Below are 14292 nucleotides of genomic sequence, written 5' to 3' on the forward strand. Positions count from 1 at the left end.
ACAATTTATGCCCTAAAATCACACAAATCGGTACACAGTATGTCTACACTCATCCCATCAACATGAATCTCTCCCATATAGCGCCACCTCCACACATTTTTGGACACTGCTCCTACAGATTTTGCCCTAAAATCACGAAAATCACTACACAGTATGTCTACACTCATGTCATCAACATGGATCAGGAAGATTTTGGCAAAACACATTTTTGCCCTATTTGTGGAGATAAGTGACCTACGGTCGCTTATCTCCCGATTAGGGAGTCTTACTGGTTCAATAATACAATATTAAATACATGTTTGTATACCAATTGTTATGCTTAACCAGTGCCTTTCAAGCAGGTGTCCCCATTTTGAGCGTGTCGTTTCATTTGGTCCAGTCAGCACACACACACACACACACACACACACACACACACACACACACACACACACACACACACACACACACACACACACACACACACACACACACACACACACACACACACACACACACACACACACACACACACACATATTGACAACAGGGAGGATGTTACCTTGTATGGTCGTCTCGTGCTCCTGTTTGAGTGACTCCATTTGCTGGCTGTGATTGGCTTCCTGTTTCTTCCTCTCCGCTTCCTGTCGGCTCCTCAGCTCCTCCACCTGACCCAACCCACAGGAGACAGTCACACACACTTCTAGATTAATTTGTTTTACTAAACTCTCATGTAGCTCATGGTTTACTTTAAACCTTAAGATTTCATTATTGGCAAAACGCCTATTTGAACTTGACAGTCTGACAACAGCATCACTGGATGTGTAGCCTCGCGAGGCCAGACTGTTGCCTCCGCGATTTGGGCAAATGCTCCCGGCATACAGTCTGGCAAACGGAAATAGAAACGATGAGTGCGAGATAAAGAGGATGTGACGCAACCGCTCCCTTGGTGCAGTAGCAATAACATGTCCTACTGGAAACGTTATGTCTCCTTTCAATATTTCTAGGACGTTATTTTGTCTTTCTCTGGTGTTATTGGTGCTACTTCCATGATGTTTTCAAACGTTTTCTTAAACTACCGGTATACACCCATAACAAGAATAGGCCGCTCGAATGACTTTGTCTGAGCTATTGTGTTTCTGTTATGTTTCCAATGGGACTACAGTTCAGTGCAGCAGCAGTACTTCCGATACTCGACGTTCAGGAGCTGCCGTTCCAGACTCTATATAGCATTCGGAGATTGTGCTATAGTTGTCTGGCTATGCAAGACTACTGGATGTGCCCAAATGGCGTTGCTAGTACACACACTAGTGACGCTACACACTGCTACTAGCCAACGCTGAAATCACACCAACAGCAATGGTGTATGCTGCTGGTTTTTATTTTAGATTGTAACCACTTTAACCATGATTTTATGCTTCAACTATTAAAAAAATAGCAGATATACAAGCTCACAGCGCGGCACCGAGTGCCGCGCTGCGAGCTTGTAGATCTGCTATTTTTGAAAAATCATGAACTTTTGTGCAAGTCTTTGAATATTTTTGACCCGATTCTATAGATGTCTTCTAAATCCTTCTTCTAAATCAGTGGTTCTCAAACCTTTTCATTTCAAGGACCCCCAAAATTACATGTATTTGGCCGCGGACCCCCAATCTCAAGATGTGTTGTTCCAGGGACCCCCCAAGAGCAGAGATTTGAGTTAGAAAAGTTTGCTTTGAAAAATATACATTGAAAACTTTGCACACATTTTCAAGATTTTTCAAAAATAGCAGATCTACAAGCTCGCAGCGCGGCACTCGGTGCAGCGCTGTGAGCTTGTATATCTGCTATTTTTCAATAGTTAAAGCATTCAATAATTCTAGGCCTAAATGGGTTAATGGCAACGGCTATATGGGGGCTCCGGCTGCTGGCTATAGTGCTCTGAACGGTCAAATGTTACTTATATAGATAGTGCCACGTCATGATGACACTTTACCGCAGGTCAAGACCATGTCCTTTCATTTACTGCAACCCAATCATTTCAGCCAGGAAAAAAAAACTCCCCTTAAGGGGAAGAAACCTTGAACACAACCTGTGGGCGGACATCTGCCTCCATAGAGAGAGAGAGAGAGAAAGAGAGATAGAGAGAGAGAGACAGACAGACAGAGAGAGCGCGAAAGAGACAGACAGAGAGAGAGAGAGAGAGAGACAGAAACAGACAGAGAGAGACAGAAAGACGCGCAGAGGCGTAATTTGACCAATATCTAGGGTGTTGCAAGGAATGGAGTCTGGTCGCGTGCGAAAATGTTCGGATATTATCCGGTTTTGGGTGATTTATATTTTGTTTTCGGGTGTTTATTCACCACACAACAGTCTAACAAGGAGCTGCAGATAGCTGTATAGTTACTATATAGCATGCAGCGAAACACACACACACACTACAAAAGGGATAACGTTTTACGGGCGCTTTATATTATTATCGAGAGAGAGAGAGAGAGAGAGAGAGCATGTCTGTGCGATTAGGCTCGTTAAATGCACATGTGCGTGCACGGACGTTGCGCACCCAAAAACAGACAATCTACTGTACAAGCTGGCGCTCAATTTAGGATAATCAAGGAAAAGATGCAGTGCTACGTAGATTTCTACACAGAGGGTAGGCCTAATTCATCTATGTACTGTCCTGCAAACATTCGTGGTGGAGAAAAAAACGTATCATTGACAAAATCGTATTTTTCATGAAAAAGCTAGGGTCCCAAATGACCCCCTGTCAGAGACAGAGAGACAGCGATGCACAGCAGCAACAATAATAATAACTATAATAACAGTGGGCAGCCATAGTCCATGGAAATCCCTATCAACAGCAGCAGAGAGGTAACCATGGCAACTCTCATAAATCTACAGCAGAGCCCATTTTACGAGGTGCTGCATGATGACAGGTAGACTGCTGGTGCTGGTGTGTGTGCGTGTGTGTGTGTGCAGGGGCGTCACAAGGGGGGGAAAGTGGGACTGAGTTACTAGGGCTCAAGGTGGAGGGGCCTTAATTATTCTATACTTTAGCTATTGAAAAATAGCAGATATACAAGCTCACAGCGCGGCACCGAGTGCCACGCTGTGAGCTTGCAGATCTGCTATTTTTTAAAAGTCGTGAAAATGTGTGCAAATCTTCGATTATATATGTATTTTGTATTTGTGACTCAGATTTTGCTTCTGGGGGTCCCTGGAACTAAATATTTTGAGATGGGGGTCCGTGGCCAAATACATATCATTTTGGGGGGACTTGACATGAAAAAGTTTAAGCACCACTGACATAGAAACATAGGTTTTTCAAAAAACCTTCAAAGAATTTTCACTCTTTTTCAAAAATAGCAGATCTACAAGCTCGCAGCGCTGCACTGAGCTTGTATATCTGTGAGCTTGTATATCTGTATATCTTGATCCCAGGGCCCAGAATTTGGTGTGACGTGTGTGTCATAGACGTGTGTGTGTGTGTGTGTGTGTGTGTGTGCGTGTGCGTGTGCGTGTGTGTGTGTGTGTGTGTGTGTCTCTCTCTCTCTCTCTCTCTCTCTCTCTCTCTCAGTGAAAGCCAGTGGGAGATTATGAGCTCAGGGGGGCGACCAAAATGACAGGTTTATGAGGCATAATAACATGATGACATCATGGCCTCCCATTCCTCCCAGCCAATCAGAGCAGAGAGCCGGGGTGGGTGGGGCCACGTTGCCTGCAGGCAACAATGTCTGATGTTCATTTTTTACGGTAAGCAGTTATGCCTAAAGACACATCATATACGGTACACTACAGCATGTAGGGATGGGACGATATGAAAATGTCATATCACAATTATTGTGACAAAAGAAATCGTGATTTACGATATTATCGCGATAATCAAAATACATTATCCTGGGGCGGAACATTTGCCAAAAGAATTCCGATCTACAAGCTCACAACGCGTGGCAACGCGACGCGTTGTGAGCTTGTAGATCTGCTATTTTTTGGCAAAGACACTTGATAGTGTATCAAGTATGTATATTATAAGTACCTTTTACCTAGAGGGTTTAAGTGGTACTGGATATGCAGCTCGGCAAATAAAAAGGTGAATTGATCCCAGTGCATGAGAGGACGATATCACGATAAATTAAATCTCCACGATACGATTATCGTTTTTACCACGATAAACGATAATATTGCTTATCGTCCCATCCCTAGTCTACACTAAATTGTGCAGTGGATCCATAGGTGCCGATACCGTGCATGCCGACGCGTTGAAGCACCCGGCGGTAATGGCCAGACCCCGATCCACTGCCACAGCCCTCAGCACCGCACTGCGTCTTTGAATATTATGTACTTTCAAGCAAACATTTGTAACTCAAATTTTGCTTCTGGGGGGGTCCCTGGAACTAAATATTTTGAGATGGGGGTCCATGGCCGAATACATATCATTTTGGGGGTCCTTCACATGAAAAGGTTTGAGCACCACTGACATATAAACATACAAGCTCGCCGTGCTGTGAGCTTGTAGATCTGCTATTTTTCAATAGTTAAAGCACTAAATAATGCGTAATAATGTGTTCCCAGTCTAAATGGGTTAAACCCCCTCCCCGTATGAAGAACATTCATGGGGGGCCCGCAGTGAATCCTTGTACCCAGGGCCCAGAATTTGATGTGACACCCCTGGTCGGGCGCTCTCCCGTAGTGAGCTCCCATAGACATGCAAATGTATACGGCTTTGTCTTCTGTCCGTCTTTTGTGTTAAGATTCACACTGCCAATAAGTAAGTGCAGAGGACAATGTCACTTACGAGGGCGCTGCAAATATCTCTGGCAGAACAGATCTACAAGCCCGCAACACATGCAAGATATCAAGGATTTTGTGGTCGGAAAGGGCGATTGCAAACGCATAGTGCAGATCTATGGAAATGATTTTCATGAAGTCACAGGCTGACACTGCATGGTGACATCAAACATAATAATTATCCAAATGTCTGTCTGAGTGTCTGTCTGTCTGAAACAGCGTTTCTCCTCAGTGGCTGGACCAATTGATCTGAAATCGCATCACCATTAGCATATGAACACACCTGACATAACTGTGAAGCCCGTTTGTCACTTTCACAAATCGTATACTGTATATTAGCATTTTTATGGTGTATCTATTCTGCACCTAGCATGAGGCATATCTATTCTGCATCTAGCGTGAGGCAACATTTATAACCAAAATCTTTGCTTCTGGGCCGGGGGTCCCCAGAAGATTGAGATGGGGTCTGCGGCCAAACACATATCTTTTTGGGGGTCCTCGACATGACACAGATGGAACCACTGATATATAGCAAAGGTAGAAAACTGTTTTGGATTTACAAGACCATTGTTGACTCAAGAATGCCGTGTCTGCTGTGTGTGTGTGTGTGTGTGTGTGTGTGTGTGTGTGTGTGTGTGTGTGTGTGCGCGCGCGCACACACACACAGCACGTGTGTACTTTCAACACATTTTCATGTTATATTGTTTTTATTAAATTACAAATTGATGCTTTTGACATTTTGCTGGGTTCTCCAACATTTCTTCTGATATTCCTACATTTCCACATGCAAGCAGCACTAATCCCTCATATAGCCTATTGTACACACCCCATCACCTACACTCTGCACATAATTTGAAGCACATATCTTTGAACGGGTAGGACTAGTTTGTATTGACACAGCAAAGACGGTGGCATCATTTAACAAGGGCAACGCACAGTCAACGAGACAGAGAGAGGGAGTGAGAGATATGTTTCTTCCACAATTAACATAGGATGCCCAGGATTATTCAACATTTAATCGGCAGGTGCCCATGGTAACCTGCCATTTTAGCGTCTTTTGAAGGGCTGGCAAAAAAATCAGAGTAAATGTAATCCGAGTATGTCTTGTTTATTTCAGTATTTTCTTTCAGTTTTCTAACAATCGCAGGCCACAGTGCTTTTGTAACGGCCGGTAGAGAAGGCCGCGTTTTAAACATGAAGGTGATTTAAAAGTTAGATTAGGAGAAAAATGCACATTTGTGCAGCAGCGTTACAATGATGTGAATGAAGGACACAGGACTTCCCGGTCACGTGATCTTGCGCTGCATTTCGGGAAATGATTTTTTTGTCACCGCGGTGGCCTGGTACAGTAGCTACAGATTAATATAGTTTACTGTACAACGCATCGAAAGCGTCAATGGGCACAGGGAGAGATCAAAGAGTTTGGCGTGTTGACACGTCGTGGACCTCCTATGAGTTAAAATAGACAAAAAGATAGGCCTATATATATAAAAAGAAAAAGAAAAAAGAACACAAGTCGAGTTTTGTCGGCGTTGTGAGCATGTAGATCTGCTATTTTCACAATTTCTGCCTCTAATATTTGACAACTTGACCAATGTTTGACCAGAGGTACTAAAAAGGTCATTAAAGTCCTTACATTGTCACTTTATAAAAGTGCAGATACCCTGTATACACTTGTACTGTATGTTGGTCTGTTGAGTGAGAAAACAGGACCCCCCAAAATAATTTGGGGACCCCTCTGGGGGTCCCGACCCACAGGTTGAGAACCACAGCCCTATAGTGTCAGGGGCACTAGGGTTCACGTGGTTCAGCCAACATTCCTTTACACTCACAGAATCCTTGGTAATGACATAAAATGATATATATTTATCCTAATCCGGTGCCTGTAGGAAGTGCATGTGTCATCATGACACAACATGCACCATTTGGCCTAACGGCTAAATGTCATCTTGTGCGCTAATCGCTTTCGCATCATTGTGTGTGTGTGTGTGTGTGTGTGTGTGTGTGTGTGTGTGTGTGTGTGTGTGTGTGTGTGTGTGTGTGTGTGTGTGTGTAGCAAACGCCCCGAGGTGTGACGGCGGTTTGTCACGGTGCTTCAGCCTCACTTTTATTCTGTAAGGAAACTCCTTCCAACGCTGCAATTACTTCACAATAAAACCCACAGACCTGGAATGTAAAAACACATGCTGCGACACACAACCTGTCACGACCTGGCAGATATACACCAGTCAGCATGACGCTTGATTAACCCCATTTAGGTCTAGGATTATTGAATGCTTTAACCATTGAAAAATAGCAGATATACAAGCTCACAGCGCGGCACCGAGTGCCGCGCTGCGAGCTTGTAGATCTGCTATTTTTGAAATATCGCGATTTGTTTTTTTGCAAGTCTTTGAATATATCTTTTTTTAAAAGCGAACATTTGGAACTCAAATATTTGCTTCTGGGTGGTCCCTGGAACAACATATTTTGAGATGGTGGTCCGCGGCCAAATACATGTCATTTTGGGGGTCCTTGACATGAAAAAGTTTGAGAACAGCTGATTTAGAAGAAGGATTTAGAAGACGTATGTATAGAATTGGGTCAAAAATATTCAAAGACTTGCACAAAATAATGTTCATGATTTTTCAAAAAAATAGCAGATCTACATCTGCTTGTAAATCTGCTATTTGATTATAGTTAAAGCATAAAATAATGGTTAAAATCTATAAAGTGACACAGATTTGTGTTCAGGCCCATGTATGCGTGTGCGTGTGCGTGTGTGTGTGTGTGTGTGCGCGCGTGCGTGTGCTTGCGTGTGCTTGCATGTGTGTTCTGACCTGTTGTTCCATCAACAGTCGACATTTGTCGGCCTCCTCCTGGTACTTCTGGTGGACTTTGTCCCATTCTGTTTGGTAGAAGCTCCTCAACCTGTTGGAGGCAAGATGCAATTGAAGACACAGGTTGGGTCCATACGTTTAGTCTACAAATTAAACCCTATATACTCGATTGACCGGGGTAACCCAGGGCTCTATACTTGGTCAACTCCTATTTTTTTTCTAATGTTCACTTTAGAATAGGTATGGTTTATGTGGTTAGCAAAATAGAAGCTTGTTTCTTTAATCTTTGTATTAATCACTTCTCTTTTCTTTATGTATACAAAGTGGGAGAAAAGGACATCAAAGGGAATCCAAGCTAGTGTACGCATGCACTTCTACTGTATATCTATGCACTTAATGTTTCCCTAATAAAAATATTTATTTATACAGGTATATGAAAATACTATAAATACCTAGCAGCTTTCTTCATCAGTTTTGGTACACTGACTAGGCTTGTGTAAATGGCTAATCAAATGGTTGTATTGTGTACTCTGAACCCTTGTAAAATAAAACATTAAAACCTTTAGACTTTATTGTCCCCCAAGGGGAAATTCCTTTCTACACAGTACTGTACATCACATAACATGTTCATGTTTCAACACATTGTGAGCTGGTAGATGTACATTTGCGCAACACAATCATAATGCATATATTATATAACAGGGGTCTTCAACGTTTTCAGACCAAAGACCCCTTAGTTGAGAGAGAGATGAAGCAGGGACCCCCACAACCTGTTCATAGATTCCATATAGGTCCATTGTTTGACAGCACAATCATCAGTGTATTTTGGATTCATGTCATTTTGTGTTTTCAGATATTTAACCACTTGAACCGTCAATCAATACTTAATAATCTTCACCTTTCACTCTGTACTTAGTCTGCTCTTTTTCCCCTCTACACCAAACCTCTTTACCGAAAATAGCCGATCTACAAGCTCACAACGCCTTGCAGCGTGAGGCGTTGTGAGCTTGTAGATCTGCTATTTTTGGCTAAAGTTCTCCGAATATGGACGCTAGGGTTCAAGCGGTTCATATGAAAAAAAAGGAGAAAAAAGTTTCTATCACACAACAATTTTGAGGACCCCCTGTAGTAACTCTGAGGACCCCCTGTTGAGGACCTCTGTTATAGGGCCTTCATTTATGGGAAAAAATAAACAAAAACATAAAATATGGTAAAGTTTCTACCCGGCAGCTATGGTACCCATTAATAACGTTGAGTACAGTGCATCTCAGTGTGACAGATAGAAAGGCATAACCCTCATCTATCATCAGTCAGGTGTTGCTGGAGGGGTTCTCACCGGTCCTCCAGCTGCGCCAGCTCCTCCTTGTGCTGCTCCTCCAGCCTCCTCACAGCCTCCTCCAGGGTGAAGCGCACCTCCTCCTTCTCCTTCTGCAGACGCTCGCAGCACTGGGACGACGCCACTGTGGAGGGGAGAGAGAGAGAAAGAGAGAGAGGAGTACATAACGTTAGCACTGGGACGACGCCACTGTGGAGGGAGAGAGAGAGCAGGACAGAACGTTTAGTCTGGGTCCTGCTTTAGAACAGATACAGAAAAAAATATTTTAGGGGGTCCCCGGATGATTAACGCAATGTGCAACATTGTTTTCTCACTCAACAGACAGACAAAAATAAACCAACACAAAGTTTAAGTGTATAGACTAGAGGGTATTTGCACATTTCTAAAGTGACGGTTTGAGGACTTAAATGACAAATTATTAGAGGCAGAAGTTGTGAAAATAGCAGATCTACATGCTCACAACGCCTCGCGTTGCGAGGCGTTGTGAGCATGTAGATCTGCTATTTTCACAATAGAACCGTGTTATACAAAATGTAATGCCTCAACTCTTAGTGCTCGTCAGGGTGGGGGGTCCCCAGTTAAAATATGATTATTTTGGGAGTCGCTGCCTGAAAAGGTTGAGAACCACTGCTTTAGAAAATAATATTGAAGAGACCATTAATGTTAATGTGTGTAGTCAGTGTACAATCACTTTAAAGGCATAATTCTGGTGGTTGGCAGGTATCAATACACTTTTAGACACACAGGTTTGTGATCAGATTTATGTCTTGATCGCCTCCTTACTAGATAAAAAAAAAATGCCGTCATCAATCATGGGACGCTATGCTCGATAACAGGCTCGACAAGCCCAAAGCTTATTGATACCAGGTCTCAATAAATGTGTTATCGAGTTTGTAATACGCCCAGGTTTCAAGCTCCATCTCTACTCAAGACATATTGTTAACTCCTCAGTGTTCCAAAATGTTAGAGATTTATTACTCAGGGAGTTTACAAATGTAATCAAATTGACCCGTAAAGGGTCTGTTTCATTTGTAAACTCCCCGAGTTAAATTCACATGTTGACACTCTGTTGTACTTGATCTCATGCACAATGCGCTGACACTCTTTCACACTTTAAAGTCGAGCTGAAATGGCCTTTTGGGGCATTTTGTTTTGAAGTATCACTCTGAAACTGTCAGTGTTCCATTTGTCTCCTTGCTCTTCCAGTACTTGGAGCTTAAGACTATAAGATACGAAAAGCCGAATCATTCTTGGAAGTAGAAATATCATATTTGTCCTAGAAATCAGTTGCGTATAAATAGTGAGCTAGAAATGTGTGTGTGTGTGTGTGTGTGTGTGTGTGTGTGTGTGTGTGTGTGTGTGTGTGTGTATACACAGCAATAACATCATTTTAAAACATGTTGAATATATCGCGTGGGAGAGCCAGAGCCTTTCCAGAGGGGATTAAAAGAGAACTCCTGGAAATATTTATTTATTACTTAACATAATAAGTCACAGGTGTTGTCACAGGGCCTAGAGGTGGCTCCACTGTATAAATATTAGTTTAATTAATTCAAACAGGAGATAACGCCAGCTGACACCGAGCTGTCAACGCCACCGATAAGAATGCAGAGAATGACACGCGGGAGACACGCCTGGAACGGCCCGTTGGCGCTCCAACAGGTAAATGATCAGCAGGTGTCGTCTCCTTGAGTCTGTCTTGTTTGTGTGTGTGTGTGCGTGTGTGTGCGTGTGTGTGTGTGTGTGTGTGTAGGCACGTGCACACATATTTATCAAAGGGGGCTTGAGCCCCTGCCCTTTTATCCGTCTGTAAAAATGTGCCCTCTCCAGACCATGCCATACCTGAAGGCAGCTCCTTTCGGAACCTCTCACTCCGCTGCGCTACGAGATGAGGTTCCTGCTCACAACATGCCCAAATGAGCTTTTTCCCGGGGGGTAGTTCACCAGGTTATCAACCGCTCTTACCGTCACACGCTCGTTTTGTCGGCCAGTTCTGTGTTTTTTGTCAGCCTGTGGCCATTTCTCGCTCCGACCGCTTGGTGGCTGCAACACGGATTATAATGGCGAGTCGTGTGACTGCTTCCGTAACATTTCACTGGGAAAAAACACAGACCTGGCTGACAAAGTGAGCGTGTTTAAAGTATTGTTTCAACAAATTGCTTGGATTACCCCCGCCACTAAAAAAGTAGATAGCTGGTGAACTACCCCGGGAAAAAGCTCATTTGGGCATGTTATGAGCATGAACCTCATCTCGTAGCACAGCGGAGTGAGAGGTTCCGAAAGGAGCTAACCCGAAGGCAGCGTTCAAGAGAATTGTCTTGTCCAAACTCTCCTGAACTTGAATGCAGCATCTTATGTTGAAAGAATTGACACCTCTGTGTAGAAATCCATGCCGTTACGCCACATGTCCAGTATGCACTTACTTGATTATGCTTGGTTCAGTGTGGTATCAAGCACCGAAAATAGCCGACCTCCAAGCTCTGCGACGCGTTGTGAGCTTGGAGGTCTGCTATTTTTGATGCTTCCACCAAAAGGCCCTTTTAGAAATGTCAGCCCCTGCCTTTCTAACATTCTCTGCACGTCCCTGTGTGTGTGTGCGCGCGCGAGCACACGTGCATGCAGACGCTCACGCACATGCCCTTCACACGACGTTCCCTGGCAGCCGCATTCCAGTTTAATTGCTCTTACAGCAGACGCGCGATCCTGCCCTAAAACATCTGCACGTCAACTCGGGAGATATATCTCCTCTCCTTCACCCATGCTTCCTTTTTTCCCTCCTTTTGATCTAATATTCTGGTTATGACGCACGGTGTGGCGGTTATGAAATATTGTGGAAAACATCTCCATCAAGTGTACAGTATCTACAGACCCTATTACTTCACTGTTAATCAGCAGGATATTCCACTTTCAAAAAAACTTTTGGTCATTTTATCATCTAATCAGGCTTTAATGAACACCCTGAACAGCGTTTTTGATAACTTTTTTCATTTATTTGTAATAATTTTTTTATGTATTCATTTTTTTCCATTTTCCCAAAGAATTATTAAAAATAAATGAAAAAAGTAATACAAAAACACGGCCTGCACACGTATTAGGAGGGTAGTATGAGTCACCAGAAAAAATAATGGGTGTTTTTAGGATGATATCATGGTTAAAATGGAGTTTGAAGTTACAATGGGTGTTTATGGGGAGAGGCCCTGGGCCTGGAGGGCCTGATAACATTTACATCAAATATCTAAATATTAAATGAAGCAAATTAAAAACTGTTCAGGGTGTTCATAAAAGCCTGATTAGATGATAAAATGACCAAAAGTTTTTTCAACTTTTTAAATAATACATCTTTTAAACCCTATATACTTAGCTGTCCCCAGGGCTCTATACCTACAGCATACTTGCCTACAAGCTCACAACATCCTGCAGTGGATGTTTTTATTCTCTAGTCTAGGTGATTGATTCAACTCTTGATAAAAGTGACTAACACTATACAAACAGATAATTGATTTTTAAACTGGCAATGCTTGTAAACATTGGAGTAAAACTGACCTATGAAAACCGAGAAAAAAGGATAGATCAAGCCAGGTGGGAAAATATACAATAAAGAGCCTTTATTTTGTTTATAAAGTCTAAAAAGTCAGCATTTTTTCAAACCAAAAGAGGTCTTTGTTTATTGGATTTTCCACAGGAGCGTTCAAAATCAAAAGTTGGAACCAAAAGAGGTCTTCCGCTGAGTTGTATATTTTCTATTTACGACGGGTTAAGGTTAAAGTTCCAGAAGTTCCAAATCAAACTCTTAGAGAACGTGTACAGCATGTGAACATGATTTATATCTACAGAAAGCATGCTGGGTGGATTGGGTCATTAACTTGGAACCTCGGCCCTCTGCAGGGGTGTCGCACCAGATTCTGGGCCCTGGGTACAAGGATTCACTTCAATTATGTTGTGCTTCAACTATTGAAAAATAGCAGATCTACAAGCTCACAGCGCGGCACCGAGTGCCGCGCTGCGAGCTTGTAGATCTGCTATTTTTTGGGGGAAAAAAAACGTGAAAACTTGTGCAAGTCTTTGAATATTTCAAATCCTTCTAAGGTTTTTTCTATGTCAGTGGTGCTCAAACCTATTCACGTAAAGGACCCCTAAAATGATATGTATTTGCCCACGGACCGCCATCTCAATATATTTAGTTATATTTAGATATACAAGCTCACAGCGCGGCACCGAGTGCCGTGCTGCGAGCTTGTAGATCTGCTATTTTTGAAAAATCGTGAAAACTTTGAATATTTCAAATCCTTCTAAGGTTTTTTGAAGAAAAAAAAAATATATATATATATGTTTCGATGTCAGTGGTGCTCATTCTGCTCAAACTCTTTCATGTGAAGGACCCCCAAAATTATATGTATTTGGCCACGGACCGCCATCTCAATATATTTAGTTCCAGGGACCCCCCCAGAAGTAACATTTTAGTTACAAATGTTCGCTTAAAAAACACATATATTCAAAGATTTGCACATTTTCATGACTTTTCAAAAATAGCATATCTACAAGATCGCAGCGTGGCACTCGGTACCGTGCTGTGAGCTTGTATATCTGCTATTTTTCAATAGCTAAAGTATAGTTACAGCAGGGGTGCGAGCACGACTCCAACTCATTTCAACATTACTTAAAGACGGGGTGAAATCAAAAACATGTTTTTCACACTTTTAGAGCATATCTGTTGTGATAATATGGCCATACCTAACACTAGATGCCAAGAAAATAGAAAATAAACCATTTGTGTGTATATTTATATCAAAGGTCCCTAAATAGGCCATTCTTAATTACTTCCTGTGAACAGAAATTCAAAAAGTGATGACATAGATAGAGTTTTTGAATATAAATGAACCTTTGATTACATTCACCTGTTTGTTTCCCATTGCTGGCTCCCATTACTCCCATTACTTAGATTTTAATTCCCATCGCCTGAAGGGTTGGTCCCCTCGGATAGGTTCAGAAACACACACGGTCGGGAAACGTAACTTTACGAAAGAATCTCAAAGAGAACACCAGCACTCACGGACAAGTCCTTTCAAGGTACTTTTTATTTTATATTTAAGTGGTCAGGGTGAAAACCCGGACAGGGGAAGGTGTTGCTCCTATGGACATTATAAAATGTGACACTTTCTTTTCCCACAACATACAACGCTGAAGAAGGCTTTACGCCGAAACACGTCTGTTGTTTCTGCAACTCACCCTGACCACTTAAATATAAAATAAAAAGTACCTTGAAAGGACTTGTCCGTGAGTGCTGGTGTTCTCTTTGAGATTTTTCGTAAAAATAGCTAAAGTATAAAATACTTTTGGGCCCAAGTAACTCAGTCCCATTTTACCCCCCACCCCCCCTTGTGACACCCCTGG

At 42.5% G+C, this 14292-nt stretch overlaps 1 protein-coding gene across 1 annotated transcript in view; it reads right to left on the minus strand.

The window, feature by feature from the left end:
* LOC308281686 (microtubule-associated tumor suppressor 1 homolog) overlaps nt 1-14292 on the minus strand; it is a 124678-nt gene that overhangs the window by 9053 nt on the left and 101333 nt on the right. Inside the window, exons 8-10 of the mRNA XM_080721932.1 lie at nt 8902-9025; nt 7566-7656; nt 542-647 (exon numbers count right to left, since the gene is read on the minus strand). Coding sequence (XP_080578058.1) covers nt 542-647; nt 7566-7656; nt 8902-9025 — 321 coding nt within the window. The remainder of the gene's footprint in view (nt 1-541; nt 648-7565; nt 7657-8901; nt 9026-14292) is intronic.

The sequence above is a fragment of the Nannobrachium achirus genome (genome assembly GCF_963921795.1).
Source record: "Nannobrachium achirus genome assembly, chromosome: 3".
Classification (NCBI taxonomy): Eukaryota; Metazoa; Chordata; class Actinopteri; order Myctophiformes; family Myctophidae; genus Nannobrachium; species Nannobrachium achirus.